This window comes from Desmodus rotundus, chromosome 12, assembly GCF_022682495.2.
Source record: "Desmodus rotundus isolate HL8 chromosome 12, HLdesRot8A.1, whole genome shotgun sequence".
Lineage (NCBI taxonomy): Eukaryota > Metazoa > Chordata > Mammalia > Chiroptera > Phyllostomidae > Desmodus > Desmodus rotundus.
In genome coordinates, this window is record NC_071398.1 from 93,957,580 (window position 1) to 93,975,002 (window position 17,423).

The 17,423-nt window shown below is 51.5% G+C and overlaps 1 protein-coding gene across 1 annotated transcript in view; it reads right to left on the reverse strand.

Annotated features, from left to right (window-relative positions):
* Positions 1-360: 360 nt before the first annotated feature.
* The window catches only part of BRINP2 (BMP/retinoic acid inducible neural specific 2), a 91,944-nt gene continuing 74,881 nt past the window's right edge, over positions 361-17,423 (reverse strand). Inside the window, exons 5-8 of the mRNA XM_053915392.1 lie at positions 9,206-9,311; positions 6,489-6,725; positions 3,994-4,216; positions 361-2,393 (exon numbers count right to left, since the gene is read on the reverse strand). Of these exons, the coding sequence (XP_053771367.1) occupies positions 1,277-2,393; positions 3,994-4,216; positions 6,489-6,725; positions 9,206-9,311 (1,683 nt within the window). The 3' untranslated portion in view covers positions 361-1,276. The remainder of the gene's footprint in view (positions 2,394-3,993; positions 4,217-6,488; positions 6,726-9,205; positions 9,312-17,423) is intronic.

Below are 17,423 nucleotides of genomic sequence, written 5' to 3' on the forward strand. Positions count from 1 at the left end.
AGTCCTTGCTCCTGGGGAAAAAGGGGCATGGGGCAGCCAGCTAACTCTCTGGGAGGATCCTGCCTCACTCCCTTCTCTCTCTCTCTCTCTCTCTCTCTCTCTCTCTCTCTCTCTCTCTCTCTCTCTCTCTCTCACACATACACACACACACACACACACACACCCCTCACACCCCTCACACCCCAGTCAGGACAGGCACACGTTCACTTGTATATATGCTAATCAGCCAGCCTCCCACACAGCAACAGCCACCACCTCAGGACACGTTCCACCCAGAGAGCAATTAAAAATATCCAGGCAGCCCCGTCGTTCTTCCTCTTTCCTCTCTCATTTCCCCCTAATAAAGGTCTTTGGAAAAAATATATTAAACCAGTTAAATTTTTTACTCATATATGTTCATGTGGCTGGAGCAGGTTGACAAGGAAAACAATCACAAAATAAATATTTTTGTTTCTGTTTTTAAAAAAGAACACTTCCCTATACATCATCTCTCTCTAACTTGACAGAGCTGCTTGCTTGGACAGATCAGGGCTGTTGGGATGGGGGCTCCGGCTGGACCACGAGGGAGTGTGGAATGAGCCAGGGCCCTGGACCCTGAAACCAGGGCTGCTGAGGAAACCGGGGGGCCAGAGGGTGGACGGAGAGACGGGGGGGAGCAAGGCCACCAGCCCCCCCCCCCCCGAGCACCCTCAGCTGGCATCAATTCTGTTCCCTAACTAGAAGCCAGCTTGAGGAGCAGGTAGTGTCCCGGAGGGCTCGGGGGCAGCAGAAAGCAGAGTACAAAAAGGAGGAACCGATGTGGGGAATCTGGGAACAGCGCCATTTTAAGAAATCTGGTTAAAAAGAATACAAAAGTGACTCCACCGAGGGGAGGCGCTCCCACCCCTCCCTTCTCGTCCCCTCTTGCTTCCTTGAATGATAAGAATCACTTGTAAGGATTTGTTTGTTTCATGGGTTGGCTGGTTCTTTTTCATAATCTCTCCCTTGGCTCCTCTCCTTCAACGGCATTCATTTTAGAAAGCACCGACTCCACAGACGCGAGGCTGCTGAGCTGTAGCCTCCCCCAGGGAGCGAGTGCGTGCCTGTGTGTGCACGTGCCCGTCCAGGGTGTGCGTGTGTGTGGTGGCTGTTTCTCACTCCCCTGCCTGCTTCAGTCCAAGCCCCGAGGTCCCGTCTGCTGGGTGCAGAACGACTTGAGGGAGCACCTCGTTGGCACCAAGGTGAGGGCCTGGATGCGTGGGTCCCCTCCCTGCCCAGCACTGAAGTGGGCCCCCCATTAGCTACAGAGTTTTCCTGTTTCATACTCCACGGGGTTCGGCAGCTTGGAATTGAAAGCCCGCAGGGAGGACTGGATCCTGCCCACCTCGTTGTTGGCCAGCTTGAGCCGGTGCCGGAGCAAGCAGGAGAAAAGGTCCAGCCGGACTTTGCCAGGTGGAGAAAGCTGGTTTACCCGGTCCCGCAGCTCTATGAGCTGCAAGAGGGCAGAGTCCTGGGAGCCTTGGGTGTATGGGTAGTCCAGCTGGAGAATTAGGTCCCGGATAGCATCTGGGTCAAAGGGCAGGCTGTAGCCGAAGACCTGCAAGGTGTTGATTTTCATGTAGCCCAAGTTCTTGGAGGGATCGGTCATCTCCAGTGGCTCGTAGTAGATTGTCTCATTGGAGCTGTCATCCAGGGACTTGATTCGGCTCCGCAGGTAAACATGGACTGTCTCAAAGAAGCTCTTCCACCTGTTCCCCAAGGTGATCGTCCAGTTTTGGCACTGGCCAGCTGCATCCACGTTAGTCCTTTCCCAGTTCGGGAAGCGGCCCTCGTTCACGGGCATGAACCAGCTCTCCGAGTGGCTGCCCCCAAAGGGGTTCACGTAGATGGCCATGACAGGCTCCAGGGTGCTGTTCTTGGTGAGGCAGATCTGCAGGGACAAGGCCAGCATCACGTGCACCAGCCCAGGCTTGTACTTGTTGCTCTTCAGCGTGAGCAGCATGCGCTTCCTCCAGGAAGGGTCGAACCAGCTGCCCAGGCGCATGTCGTTGCTGATGAAGATGGAGTGCACCTCGATGCGGCTGTCCCACTTCTGCAGCAGGTACTTCAGCTCCAGGTCCTGCAGGTCTGTCTCCAGCCCCAGAAAGTTCTCCAGGGACTCGGCCACCTCTGGCCGGCACAGCCCCTGGGCCAGCACGTAACCCGGGTTGCAGCCCCCGCAGCGCGTGCTGTTGTCCCGAGCACAGTGGGCACAGGCGGGCCCTTCACCCAAGGCACATGGGATGGGGCCCTGGCAGGAGGACTGATCATAGGGGCAGCTGCAGCTGTGGCTCTGCTCCAGGAAGGTGCCAGGGAAGGTGCTTTCTCCACAGTAGAGGAAGGACTGGATTCGGTTCCACCAGTAGGACAAGGACCTTTGGGAGAGGAGATAAAAATGAAGCGAGAGTCATAGGAAGCCACACAAGGCCATCTTCCCTGAGGGTAGCAAGACATGGACTAACAGGCCGGGAAGGTGATGGGGAAGATAAAAGCCCATGCTCTCTAAAAGGTGGACACCCTGGCATACCACTTGGGAAAGACTGGCTAGGGGCCGGGGCTCCGTGTCTGATGGGTCTGTCCTGGGAATCCTGGACATCGACCTTGTGCTGGAAGCAGCCAGGCTTGTCCCTCCCAGGTACCACCTCACTCCCTCATTCAAAAGCCTACAGAAGCACTCCACTGTTTTGTGTGGAGTTTGTCTTGCGGCCTTCTGAATAAGATCTTCCCTCAACCAGACTTCTCCAGACGTCCCAACATCACGCCAACCCCTTCCCCACTTCCCCGGTCGCTGTCCTTCCCATTCCCTCTGCTTCTCTCATTCCTCCACCAGGGACGGGAGGAACTTTCTAGGGCCAGCTCCCTCTAAAATTCCAGTGCTGTGATGACAACTGCCTCAAAGCGTCTTCAGTGACTTCCCTTTCAGAAGAAGCCCCGGGCACTCCCTGCCCCATCACCCTGTTTCTGTGAGCCCACAGCAGCTATCGGGATCAGAAATGCCTGTGCTTCTCTATTGTTGGCTTGTCCGTGGGGGGCTTCTTTGTAAAAAGGCCACGAGGGCAGGAGCCCTGTGTCCTTCACCAGCATATTCTCAGAAACCGGCAGCCTTCCTGGGGCACGGTAATAATCCTTCATAATTATTTGTGGAGAAAGAAATGAGCCGGTCTCCAGAACCCTTGCCGGCCTGCCCTCTCGACTCCTCTTCCCTCTCCCCTGTGCCTCAGTTAGCGTTGCATCTCCGGGTTGTTGCCGGGCAGCCGCCTCTCCCTGAGTGCTCTGTCTCACATCCTCCAGCCCGCCCCCGTCTCCTCCCGCAGTCTGGCCGTCACCTCCTCCCCCAGGGTGGCTTTTCTCTCTGGCCGGTGCTTCTACTAGACCATTTTTTTGATGTATGTTCCGTGAATGGGAATTTAAGTGGCTGCCACATAGTTGTAAGCTTTCAGATTTTATGTTTCCGTGTATGTATTCAATCTTCCCAAATAATGAACACCCCCTCCCCACAGCTTAGTTAAAGCGCATGTGATGTGGATTTAGTAAAAACTTGAACAAACGAGTGTACACACAGATGAGCGAGTGAGCAGTTAAGCTGTTCCCTCGGACCTGGGACCTCAGCTCTGTTTCCTCTCGTGACTCAGAGCAGCCACTTGTTCGAAACAATCCAACGTGTGTATGCAATCGGTGCCTGAGCTTTGACCCCACCCCCTCCTTTCCTAAAAGACTTGAGATCAAAATGGAAATCAGGGAGAATGAGAGGATTAGTAGAATAGCATTTGAACCTTCTATCATTTGTATGGAAGCACAGCGAGCCCGTCTTTTTGTCACTCTCTCCCTTTAGATACATCTCATGATTGAGTGTGACGCACGAGGAGGTGAGGGTAACGGGAGATTCGAAAAGGCCCCGTGATGGGTCACTGCTCCGACGGTGGCCTTCGCAGTTAGGGGAGGCGCCGACTCTGGCTCTGGCATCCGGGCGCTCACCTTTCCTTGGGCAGGCGGAAGCGGGGCTGCCGATGGCAGCGTTTGCAGAGGTTGAAGAGCCGGCGGACGATCCGATGGGTCTTCTTGAACAGCACTTTCAGGCTGGCGCCCATCTGCTGGTAGCGGTGCTGGAGGCTGCTGTCCATGGCCCAGAACTGGGAGACGGCCGTGGAGTTCAGGAACCTGTCGTCAGGCAGCCTTTTCAGCAGGGCCTGGAATTCCTCTGTGGACAAGGACACAGGGATGAGCTAAGGGAGGCTTATGCACACCCCCTGGGAGGTGCGGGCGGGTGTCCCCAGCCCTTCCGAGGCACCACACACAGGAGGAGGCTCCACATCCACTCTCGCGGGCCCTTTATTTATTTATTTTTCAATAGCTTATTGAGAAATAATTAATATACCATAAAATATGGCTTCAGGATTCTTGCCCATCCTTCCTGTCCTGAATTTCAAAACAGATCTCTGTCCCCACTCAAGGGGCCAGTGACCTTGGGACACATCTCCTTCCCCCTTTCTACCTCCTTGCAAGTCCTTCCCAGCTCTGTGTCAGGCCGGCCTTCTCCAGGAACACCACACCACCCTCGTGGGAACTGAGGCGCTCTTGAGGATGAGAGGTCCCCAGACTGGCCAATGTGGACACAGAGAAGGTGGAGCACTCAGCTTCCAAGTCTCCCTATAAACCTTTCAGTCTCTGAGACCAGCTGCCCCTCTCCCCACCATTTTTTTTTTTTTTTTTTTTTGACCTTAGGACATACTTCCTTTCTTTGAGCTTCTACTCTTGGCCAGACACCCATTCTTTCCCGCAGTCAGTCCAGAAGCAGTGTGACTTCAGGTTCTCAGATCTCTGTCCGTAGCCCCACTTTCATGGGACTTGCAGCCAGCAGCCTCCTGGTGGAGGTCCAGGGACCCCTCACTAGTTACTCGTTAGCAGTGACTCAGGGCGGCGAGAGCCCACAGTCGTTTCCCGCATGCTTCTGACTTCCCAAGTACCTGGTTCCACATCCTCCCTCCCCCCGGGAGACTGGACAATCACCTGGTAGTGAAACTTACAACTAGCATGTGCTTATTTCTGTCTCTAAAACATTTAAGCATAAAAATGCATATAGAGAATAACAGGGTAAGTTCCCATGTGCCACCACCTAGCATGTGTCATTTTGCCAGACTGGTTTTAGACATTTTTTAAGGAAATAAGACAAAGCAAATATATGTGAAGACCCCAAACTTCCTCATCATCTCCATCTAGATGTGAGCCCTCTCTTAGATGTTTTCTTTATCATTATCACATATTTTCATGTGTTCTGCCAATGTGCTTGTCAATAAAAATACTAAGTATTGACTAGAATGTTCTTAAATGTCATATAAAAAGTATTAAATATGCATTGTATTGGACACATTATTATTCTATTATAATACTATATATACATATTTTATATATGTATACAATATATATTTTTCATCTTTGTTTTATCCAACATTATGTTTTGAGATATATCCATATAACTATCATTCATTAGCATTGAGATGTATGACTATATCATGCAGAGTCCTTTTTACATTAATTTTACCTAAATTACCCCAATCAAGCCTTCTACCCACTGTTATGGTCACTTTCCCTCTTTAACAGATGAGAAAACTGAAGCATTGAGGAGCTGCATGGCCCATCTAAGGTCATAGAGCTGGTCAGTCACAGGGTGTCTTCGTCTGTTTGGGCTTCTGTAACAAAATCCTACAGATGGGGTGGCTTATGAGCAACAGAAACTTATTTCTCACAGTTCCAGATGCTGGAAGTCCAAGGTCAGGGTTCCAGGACGGTCAGGTGCTAGTGAAAGCCCTCTTCGGGGCTGCAGATGGCTGACTTCTCCCTGTGTCCTCACGCAGTGGAAGGGGTTAGAACTCTCTCTGGGCCTCTTTCCTAAGGCCACTAATCCCATTCATGAGGGCTCTGCCCCCCATGACCTAACCACTCCCCAAAGCCCCACTTCCTAATACCTTGGGCATTAGGTTTTCTGCACATGATTTTTGGGGGGATACAAACATTCAGACTTTAACAAAGAGCAAGGATGCAAACCAAGTCCTTGGAATCTAGGTCTCAAGGTTACACGGATATTAGTTACGCCAGCAACAAGCCACACGTAGTGTGTCTGGGTCTCCTAGAGCTTTTCTGCATACTTCACTCATTCAGCAAGTACTTACTGTGCACGTAATGGGCAGGCACTGTTCTAGGAATCTGTAGCAAACGAGACTGAAAGGGCCTATGCCTCTGTTATCTTTCCCCTAGCTTATTAAGTCCTTCACACCCATCTCTTTGGTAGGTATTATATCCATGTGCAAATAGAGCACAAAGAAATGACTTGGGACTCAGAGTGGTGAAAGAACCAGCCTGAGGCCACAGAGGTGGCTGAGCCAGGATCCCAGCTGAGCTCCCCTGATCCCACCCTGCCCCTCACAGTGGCCTCCCGTGGACAGGGAGGAAATCCGGGTCGGACACCTGCTCACCTGACTCCTCAAACTGCCGGTTGTGAGTGGCCCAGGAGTCCTGGATCTGCAGCAGGCTGTCCTCCATGGCCTGGATGTCAGCGTCAGGACAGTTGCATTCTGGGAAGGTGGGGCTGCACTTGCACCAACAGTCATTCTCCTTGCAGACGAGCTCACCCTCGGAGCTGCAAGTGATGTAGCTGAGCGCCGCGGCCACAAAGCGCTCACGCAGGTACTCGGGTAGCAGCACCTGCAGGCCTAGGGAAAGGGCGTGTCAGGGAATCGCCAGGCAGAGCCCGTGGGAACTCAGTTGCCCTCACCTGAGGCTGCAGGAGCCCCAGCTGGGCTTCTGCTGCCTTGTGCATCCCGGGCCCAAGAATGGTCACCCCAGGGCCTAATCCTGCTGAGCTGGTTGGGAGAGGGAGTTGCCCCAGTGACAGATGAGGGAGGATCTGAAAATGCAAATGAGGAACATCAAAGCCCAAGGCTTAGTCGAACCCCTTGTATCAGCCAGATTGAGAGTGTGCATATCATATGAACGGGCTTATTGGCTACACATCAGCATTTCTGGGATGGAAACAGGAAGATGCTTCAGATAAAAGAAGAGCTTACAGCTCTCGTGGGGGAGGAATCAAGCCTTGATGGGCTTTTTGCTTTGTCTCTGATAACCATCCTGTTTCTAGCTTCACCGAGATTAGCAGCAGGCATCCAGGATTCGACTGAATGCTGATCCTCCTGGGCTCCCCACCCCAGCCCGGGTGACGGAAGAGGCTGCATGATTAGGAGGCAGGCTTGGCTATTGTGGGTACATGGAGGCCAGGCACTACACCAAGCACTTCTTATACAATCGCATGTGACAGTTGTGGTCATATTTGAGACTCTTATTGGTGAGAATCTCCAAGTCAATGACCCAGTGACCTGCCCAAGGCTTCAGATCCTGTCCTTGTCCCATCACGTCACACCGTGTAGCTAGGACTGGCTACCCCATTTCAATACGATTTAACTCTTGACGAGGTTCGAAAGTAGGATAGCAGTAGATACCCCAAGATCAGTCAGGCCAGGAGAGATGCAAATGGCTCTCAGCTCTCTTCTAATTAGCCTCCTCCTATCTGGGGTGTAATCTACAAACACTTCAGTTTTCCCACCCATCTGTAGTGGATATTAGTTCACCAGTGGCAGAGTGTACTCCTACTGGGCTTCAAGCCACACAAAGTGGCTGTTGGAAGCATATCAAGGGATGAATGAAGGACAGGCATGCCTTTGGACACAGCCTGAGCATGTTCAAGGTCAGACCTGCAGGAGGCTTCCCCAGTAGGGACATTGTGAGATCCTGTGTCAGGAGAGTGAGGGACATGGGGGCTTCTAGATGTGATGCATTCCCCTTTTCTCAAATGTCTTTCAGCTCTTTATTTTCACACCCTTGACCTTGTCCTTGGCAGGAAATCAGAGAGCCCAAAGTATGTATCCCAGTCTCAGCAGACCTCAAAATATAAGCTAGTGTTGAGCAGCAGTGGGTGTGTGGTGCTCTTGTCTGAGGTCTCCCTCTGATTTTGAACTGCTCCAGACTTTTCCTTTCTTGATGTCATGCCTGCAGTGGCGTGCACCAGCCCTCCACACTCCCTGTCCACAGGCTTGCTTTCAGCACTCACCTCTCTGCAAGTCCGTACCTTCCACCTCCCTCTGTGCCTCCCTCCTCCTCACCATAACATTTCCCATTGCGATAAAATAAGTGCCTGGAGCAACGTCTGCATGAGTGATGGGCTATAAAATTAAATGGCATAAACTATTCCAAATGAACCACCAGACATTCTGAACTTCACTCATCGCTAATTTGCAGACACAAACCCAGCCCATCTATGGACACAGGAGAAGAGGGATGCTAACTGCGTTCGGTGCCTCTCAGTAAAGGAGTCTTTTACTCCTCTTGATTATCTATGGCTTGATTCCTAAAGCATGTATGGGTTGCATCCGGCTCGGGTCGCCTGGAATTTGTAATCGTAGATCCTGGGTGAGGGCTATTGATTTTATAATACAGAGACAATAATATCTTAAGCAGAGTCCAATTCAGTTAGGCCTTAAGAAAAATGAACTTTTCCCACTGCCGAACAGCTCTGTCTGAATTAGTTTGCTTGCCGGTGGGACAGAGAACGGGAGCTGAACGCTCTCCTTTCTCCCAGCCTCCTGACCTAGTGCATTTCCCACTCCTTTGGCGTTCCTTCCTGTTTTCCTGTTTGCTGTTCTGTCTTCAGCTGAGGACCCCAATCTTCTCACACTTCTCCTGGCTTTGACCTCCCATGGACAATTGCAGACTAATAACAGAAAGCAGGGACCATGCTCAGAGTAACCAGTGGCCCCATAGTTTGTATAGGTGAGCTAGAGATGGAGCCCCATAGCCATTCCGCAAAGGCCAGCTGTTCCCAGTGTGTTCTTAGGAGAAGCAGAGGGTTCTTTGGAAACAAAGGAGATCACTGAACTAGGTCACGGCATAAAAAGGATGGCTGACAGCATTCTTGGATTTGGGTGTGAGCAGTGGGTCTTGGATTGGGGACAAATCACTCAGAAGTTTTCTCAAAACAATGATGGGAAGTTGTTAAATACAAGTCGCAGAAGTCCTGCTAGTTCTTGTCTTTCAAAGGGTGGAGCAAGTGGGTGGGGCAGACGGGCCTTTTCCCTGCTCCTGGGTGATGCAAGTGCTTCCCAGGGGTGCAGAGAATGACCCCCCTGCGCGTGCAGCTTACCGAGCAGCTGCACCTTGTTCTCCGGACTCTGCACCAAGACCGAGCTGACTGAGTCCAGATTGTCGTAGTTGCTGCAGCCCAGAGGGCCGGTCCTGGTCTCCGTGACCTAGAGAAGGCAGGGCAGAGTGTGGGTTTAGATAACAAGGAGAGACTTTACCTTTCTCCAGTCGTCCAGGCTCGGGCTCTGGGACCTGTCTTTGACCAGCCGAAGGAATGGCTTGTGTCCCCCCACCCCTGGAGCATAAAGCCACTTTCCTTCCTGGCCCCAAGACAGTGACAGTCAGTGGCGCCTGGCTGCAAGCAACATAGTGGGAGCCTTTCAGAGGCAGCCAAACATAGGTCTGTATGTGGAAAGAGAAAATTCAATGGAGGCAGAGGAAGCTGGACCTTCAAGCTGGACCCCCCTCCCCTCCCCTGGAGGAAGACAGGAGACCAGATGTGGATGCGATCAGCCTGCTGTGAGCCCAGCTGCAGCCTCTTACAGTGGTGCTCACAGGCTTCGGGGATCCCAAGGATGAAAGCCCTAGAGAAATATGAGTTATGAGTATTATTATTAGTATTAAACATTTAAGTCCCACCTCAGCACTGAGAAGTCCTTAGAGAAAATCAGCCATGGGCTTACTGCATATTTTACCAAGTATATTAAATATACATAAAGTCTTATAACCATGTAATATTCCAAAACAGCATAGAGTCATTTTAAAATATTATAAAGTTGGCCTATCAGGTTTTCCCTGATGTTTAAAGTATAAGATGAAAAATGGGGAGCTTTAAAGGCACTGAAATAATTATGTAATAAGAATGATGGGGACCTGAGGCCCTTTCTTCTCCAGATCTCTGAAGGCTTCGCCAACAATCAATCAACCAATCAACGAGTATTTATTGAGCGGCCACTCTTTCAATTCCATGCAATTCATCAAACATCCATGGTGTGCCTTTCCCAAAGTTCTTCAAGGAAGTCCGCCCCGATCACTCTCAGCCCCCTTCCTACCTCCACCACCTCTGCCCTGCTGCAGGCATGCGGGCTGCCATGTGCCACTGTTTTCTGCGAGTGTTTCATTAATGTCTGGGTCCCCTATACACCAAAGACTTCGTAAAATAAGCTCATGTTAACCTTGCTTACCACGTCGTCAACAGCAATGAACACAGTGCTGGCATGTAGTAGGTACTCAATAAACTGGGGAATGTATGAGGAGTGGGTTTCGGGCTTTGGGAGGAGGAGGGGTAGGCACGAAGATGCATACTGTCCCCTGCAGGAGATTACAGCCTGCAGGGGAGGCAGGGGCAGGTACAGCCGACTGACGCACACCCAAGGCGAGCAGAAGTGACGTGTCATAATGAGCACTGAGGGCAGCTCTAAACAGAGGGAAGACAAGGGAAGAAGCAGCGGAGAAGACCCAACTGAGCTGGTCGTTGACGATAAGTAGGAAGTGGACAGAGGAGAAGGGAGGGAACGGTACTCTGAGAAAAAGGGGCAGCATGAGCTAAAACAGATGGTTTCAAAAGTGGATCTTGTATGTGTCCAGCACTCTGCTAGTTACCATGGTGAATACCAAAGTGACACGCTTAAAGGGAATTTAGTAAACTTAAGCTTATATGTGTGTGTGTGTGTGTGTATGTATCATACACACACACACACATATGTGTATGGAACAGAGTAATCAAACAAGAAGTGGTGTGTTAATGACTGAAAATACAGTGAGGGCAGAGACAGGAGAGATACTTGTAGCTTAAAGTAGTCAAAGGAGGATTCATGGAGGAGGTGAGCCAGAAATTGGTCTTGAAGAATGAGTAGAGGTTGGACAGAAAGGGGAGGGAATTGAGAGAAAAAGAGGTCACTGCAAAGACCAAGGGGCAGCAACAGACATTATATGAGAAGCAGCAAGACTTAGTCTGAATGAAGAACGCGACCATGACCCTGACGGGCTGGAATAACCTCTACAGTTTTCCAAGCTCGTCCTCCAAGGTCATCCTGTTTCACCTTCACAGAACTCTCTGGCATGAGTCTCCCTACTCTCACCCTCCAAAGGAGGGACCCAAGGTTGGAGAGAGTGGAGTGGCCGAGGCAAGATCTTAACCCTTGAGTCCCCAGACTCCAGTTCAGGGCCCCTGTGTCCCCTGCAAGGGCACATCAGCAGACTGCAGAAAATAAAGGGAGGGGGACCCCTTCAGATGACTTAAAAACCAACACTTCACATAGCATATTTTAGTGATCTGCATTCTTCTCAGAATGTAAACCTGGGTCAAAACAAATTTTATAGTTTGAGACTAAATTATAAATGAAGAAACCAAGGCCAGACTTGGTTAAAGGACTTCTCACCTGCCGGGCTAGGAGTCACCAACTCATGCATTCATTCACTCATGTTTTTTCATTTGATAAACGTGCAAGGAGCAATCGGAACTCAGAGTGTGTAAGCACCAGTTACTACCGTAAGGCCTGTATAGACAAGTGGGAGCATGTTTCCATGATCCCCGAGTTCTGGCTATTACACTTGGCCTGTCTCCCCTGCCAGGTGGGCACTAGGGGCTGAATATGCCTCTGTATTGAGTGAGTGAGTGAGTGGCGAGTTGGACTGAAGTAGGAAGGCTGAGCATTGCCTCCATCGAGTGGAATCTCCTGTATCTGTATGGTATGAGAATCCCTGTAAGGAGAAACGTGACTCAGGACCAGCCTGCCTGTTCTGGAAAAGCCTGCCTCTTTTGGAACGGACTGGGCTGATGTCTGGGTGGGTTGATGGGTGTGGCATTGGGGAGGCCTGCTTGTCCCCAGCTCTTCACCTGCATTGGGTCCAGGCAGGGAGGGAGCTGTACCCCTTCTGTAGGAACAGGACAACTCCCAAGGGAGAAAACCAAGAACAGCCACTGTCTCCCCCTTAGTCCCACCACGGTCCCTTCCTCCCGCCGCCAATCCATCTGCCTTCCCAGCGTCCTGTTAGCATTCTGGGGCTGCCTCTTGTTGCTCTTTTCTGACCTTTACTTTGCTATTTCCAAAGGCCAGCTCCACAAGAGGACAATCAGTTAGGTAAGTCACTGAAAGAGTGTGTGTTGCTTCACTTTATTAATCGTGGCACGAGGGCAGGAGTGAGAAGAGACCAGGACCGTGATCCCCTGCTCGTTTCCGGAGAGGGAAGGGTCCAGGCCAGACCTCCATGAGGGAGAAGGCCCACTCGGGTCCCACGAGATCCCAGAGCCATTGCTCCTCTCATATTCTGCTCCGAGCCACCTTAGTCCTCCTGGACGAGTGAGGAGGAGGAGGCAGCCAGCTGCAGAGGGTTCTCTTGCAGACAGTACCTGGACATGGACTTGAAAAGCAGGATGGCCTACGCTCCCCTCCCCCAAGGGATGGAAGTCCCTTTATAATCTGCCCGAGTCTCTCTCTGCGAGGTTGGTCCAGAGAACTGCATGCCTTTCTCTGGAGAAGAGGCAGCAGCTCTGGCAGATCATAGAGGGGGCCCGCCGAGGTGGCAGGAGGTGCGGCTCACTCAGGTGCACATATGTGAAGAGTGTCCCAGATAAGCTTTCAGAAAGGGAAAATAATTGTGTGCTAATTGGCCTGTTGACAGAGACCAGCCTGCCGAGTGCCGTGATGGATCTCAGGTTCATTAGCACGCCAAATTTCCGTAAATACCAGATCCTGCGAACGCACATTCCCGTGGCCTGCTGTCCTCCCCCTGCCCCCGACTTCCAGCTGCTCTTTTCCTACCTGGTGGGATATGGGTGGAGCTAAGGGCTGTCACGTGGGCTTCTAATTGTGAGCCTCGGGGCTGCCTGGGAGAGCAAGGCTGAGCCTATGTGTGCTTGAAATACCTGCGAATTGAATCCCGGGCTGCGGCCGTGAGCAACCCGGACAAGCCTGCCTTGAGACGCTGTGTGAGAACTGCCCCCTCTTGCCATCTCAGGACCCACCCGTACTTGTGTGTGGGCCCTTTGCAGTCAGCTCGGGAGCATCCCAAACCCCCCTTCCCCACCATGGAGTCCTTCCTCCGCCTTGGATTGAAGAGAGGGGGAGCTACAGCTGAGGAGCAGGCGCCTCCCCTGCTGCCTGGCTCTGACCTCATCCCGGGAGCTCTGGGCAGCGTGGGTGTGTAGTCAGCCCTCTGCAGTGTGTGGAGTGTTTTCCTGTGACTATCATTTGGTGTCACCCCAGCCGAGAGCCGGGGTAGTATTCACCATATTTATCAGCAGGTAGGACAGGGTGTGCCAACGCGGTCCTCTGGAGGCCTCCCGGGGTGCCTTGGTCCTTCGGGTACTATCAAGGGGGCCCCTGGGGGTTCCATGGCACGGATGAGGTGGTTAGGGTAGCACCCAAGGGGTTGTGGTGAAGACCGTTTACCAGCTAGGATGGAAACGTTTTAATATTTTAGTAACTATGTAGTCATGTCAACTGAGTGTAAGCCCTGGGTGTAGTCAGAGAGTTTGGTGATGCCTCAAGGTCAGAGAAATAGGAAGCACCTGGGCGGAAACCTAAGCCCAAATCTTCTCCTGGAGAAGGTTTGTTTCCCACTGAACTGCGCAGCCCGCTGTCACTGATCAAGCATTTCGTTGCGTGTCTCACCATGCGCCAGACACTGTGAGGGGACCCAGGACTCTGTGCGCGCTGCAGAGCCCCTCCTGCTCCAAGCCGCCCTGCCCTGGTGGGCGCGTGAACAGCTGCAGTGTGCTGTGATGAGTCCAATATAGAGGCGAGGCGTGTGGTGATCAGGCCGCACCTCGCCACAGCGGGTGGTGGCTGTGGGCTCGCAGAGAAACGTGCTGGGCAATCAGAAGGGGGTGGTGAGAGGAAGAGTCAGACCGCACCTGCCTACAGAAACCAGCGACAGACAGGTGTGCAGGAGGACTTGTGCTTCACCAAGGCTGAGCCAGTGAGCGGTCCCTCACCCCCAGCCACTGCCAGCTGGAGGAAGGGCTGTGCCGGAGGCCAGCTGAGCTACTGCTAAGGCGCACTCGGTATGAGGAAGTCATCAGCAGGCACGCAGCAGCAGCAAGCCGGCAAGGGTGTGCTCTAGCCTCCTGGCCCCGGCTCTGTGCACCTGTGTACATGTATGATGCCACATGTGTTAGGGCAGAGGTGGACTCTGATGGAATGCCTTTATGCCAGGACAGAACGGGCAGGCCCACCCTGGAAGGTGAGCAGAACCCCAGAATGGGGTGCTGACACCTCCCTTTGCTCCTTAGTTTAGCAGTGACCTAGTTTAGGAGACAGGTCACACGGGTCTCTAGACCTCACTGAGTTACGTGGAGGTGAGGACTTGGAGGAGTGAAGGTGGGAGAAAAATACTATGTGACCCCTGTTTTCTGGTGGTTCTCTGGATTACATTCCATGGGGAGAGCCCGCTGTGCGTTTCAACAGAGGAACTCCAGGTCCGTCAGCCCGGTGGAGGCTGAATAGTCATCTCTCATTTTGTGTGTGAATGGGGACATTCCAAAAAGAGGCTTCCAAGGACGGTGGCCCTCTCTCGGGGAGAGGGGCAGTGGTGGCAGTTCTGGAAAAGTGCGTGCACGGGCACTGTGATAGATGTGGCTTGGGGTGTCTGCCCACCTCTCACCCCACAACCCAGAGTTTACGGGAGAGGTGAGTCCGGTCACCGTGGTTGAGACTCTGCAGCCCCCCTCTTTGTAATAGACGAGGGTGGGCTCTGAAACACGTTATTACTCCAGGGAGTTTAGAACTATGATACTGAGAGAAAAACAGTTAAAGGGTGATTGTGGACATCTACAAAAATCAGAATAAATAATGATCAAGCACCAGGAACTGAGGCTATGACAGTGAGCAAGAAGGCGGTCCCCGCCCCGATAATATTGGCTGAGAGGTAACACAGAAAAACAGTGTTCGTTCAGGGCTAGAAGCAGCTGCGGAGCAAGGCAGGGCTCCATGTCAGCTGAGGCCACAGGTGTGTGGAAGAGTCTGTTACCCCCTTCACTCCTTGAAGACTTCAGCATTAAGCTTGCTTACCGCCATCCTTCTTAGCACCACCAGGTCGTATATCGTTCCTGTGGATGTCAGCATCCTTGTCGATCATCTGTTAATCCCCCGGCCTCTCAGTTCCCTGGCCTTTTCATCTCCCCTCCTCATCTTGTCTTCCAGCCCCCTCTTAGCCACCCACGCCTGTGGCCATGGTCCAGAACCTGATTTTTTTTTTTGCAGCTGCATTCCCTCTATAATCTCATTATTAAGCATCACACACTTGTGCATCCTCTAGTCTCTTCTCTCTAACAGGTCATCAAACCTACCTAATGTCAACAATAATTTAAACATGAATTTAGAAAACTCCTTCTTAGACACTCAATTTTTTCACCTGCCCAGGTTTTCACTTCCTGCTGTCCCTTAACACTCTCAAATTCCGTGGTCCCTCACTGTAATCGCTGCTTGCTACATGCTCTCAGCTCCCTTGCATCTTTTTTCATTCATCTTGTACATGCACATATACCTTAGTTACATCCAGCTCCCCATCCATGCCATGATGCCTGGCTGAACATGAAGTGCCGGATGCAGCTGACACAGCTCGCAGCTGCTGACTGGTCCCAGGTCATCATGAGGACCATGAGTCTCAAATGGGCCCTCAGTGCTGCCCTCCCCCCTGCATACATTTATCTTGTCGAGTGAGATACTTAAGTCCCACTCTCTGGAAAGACCATTTCATGCGTTCTTGCCTCAACAATTCCTCTTCCTTTTAGCCAAGAACTTGGCTTCTTGTTTCACGGAGGAAGTGAAATCAATCAGAAGCGAACACCTGTACCCCCTCACCACATCTACCGTCCCACTGCATTTGTCCTTGTGTACTTTGTACCGCCTCTGGTTACAAGGGATGCAGCACTTATGCCCCTGTGTGAGACCTACCCCTCCGCCCATGCATGGAATATCAGCTTCTCTCCTCGACTCAATCGCTCCTACAATTATCGTCTGTCTCTCTTGTGTCATTCCTTTCTCCCTCTCTACCAAATCATTTCAATCAACATACCCATATTCTGGACTACCTCTTATCTGAAACACAAAAATGCACCCCCCCTTGACCCCACATCACCCCCCAGCTATCATCCATTTTTCCCTTTGCCTTTATAGCAAAATCCTAAAGCATCGTCTCTACTCCTCTGATTCCACCCTTTGCCTTCTCTCTTGAGCTGTCTCCATGCAGCCTTTTGTACCTTCCTGCCACTGACACTGGTCTTATCGAGATTCCTAGCTACCTCCATGTGCCAAGTTGAAGGCCAGTTCTCAATCTGACTGCCCAACAGCATTTAGCCTGGTTGGCCACTCCTTCTTCTGTGACACACTTTCTCCACAGTGCTTTGTGGTCTGACTCTGTGCTCCTCATACCTTTCTGCTTTGTCTCAGCCTCCTTTGGCAGATCCGCCTCTGCTTCCCCATTTCCAAACATGTATGTGCTTCACACACAGCTGAGCCCTAGGGCCGCCTTACCAGCTACATTCACTCCTGGAGTGGTCTCATCGCATCCTTTCCCCGAGTTTTAAATACCAGCTGTGCTTGTGTATATATTTGTATGCCAAATTTATATCTCCAATCATGACCTTTTGAAATGCTGGTGTTCCTATCCAACTGCCTGTTAGATATCTCTACTTGGATGTCTAATAGAAATGTCAAGTTCAATGTGTCGAAAACCAAACACTTGATTCACTCCTTTCAGATCTGCACTTCCCCCAATGCAGATGGAATCCCTGTCCATCTAGTTGCTCAGGCCAAAAATCTTGCTGTTAGTCTTGACTCCTTTCTTCCAATTCATTAGTAATCTTGCAGGCTCCAGCATCAAAACGTATTCTGAATCTGCCAGTTTCTCACAGCCTCTTTACAGCCAGCTTCGTCCAAGCAAGCCACCGTTATTTCTCACCCTGACCGCTGCAGTAGTCACTAATCACTAATGTCCTCATGGTCTGGCCGCTGCAACCGCTGCCACCTCATCTCCCACTCTACCTCACTTGGAGTCCACTGCAGACGGCCTTCCTGGATGCCACCACGGACACTCCCACTTTAGGGCAATTGCGTCCGCTCTTCCCTCTGTCCAAAATGCTCTTGCTCAAGATGTCCATGTGGCTTACTCCATCACTTCATTCAAATCTCTGCTTAAATGACGTTCCTTCAGACAGGTGTTCCCAAAATCGCCAGGTCCCCGTCACCCTCTCCCCCTGGTCTCCTGTCTTCATACCATTAATCTCCCTTGACATGCCATAGTCACTTAATTATGTCTCCCCTACTAGAATTTAA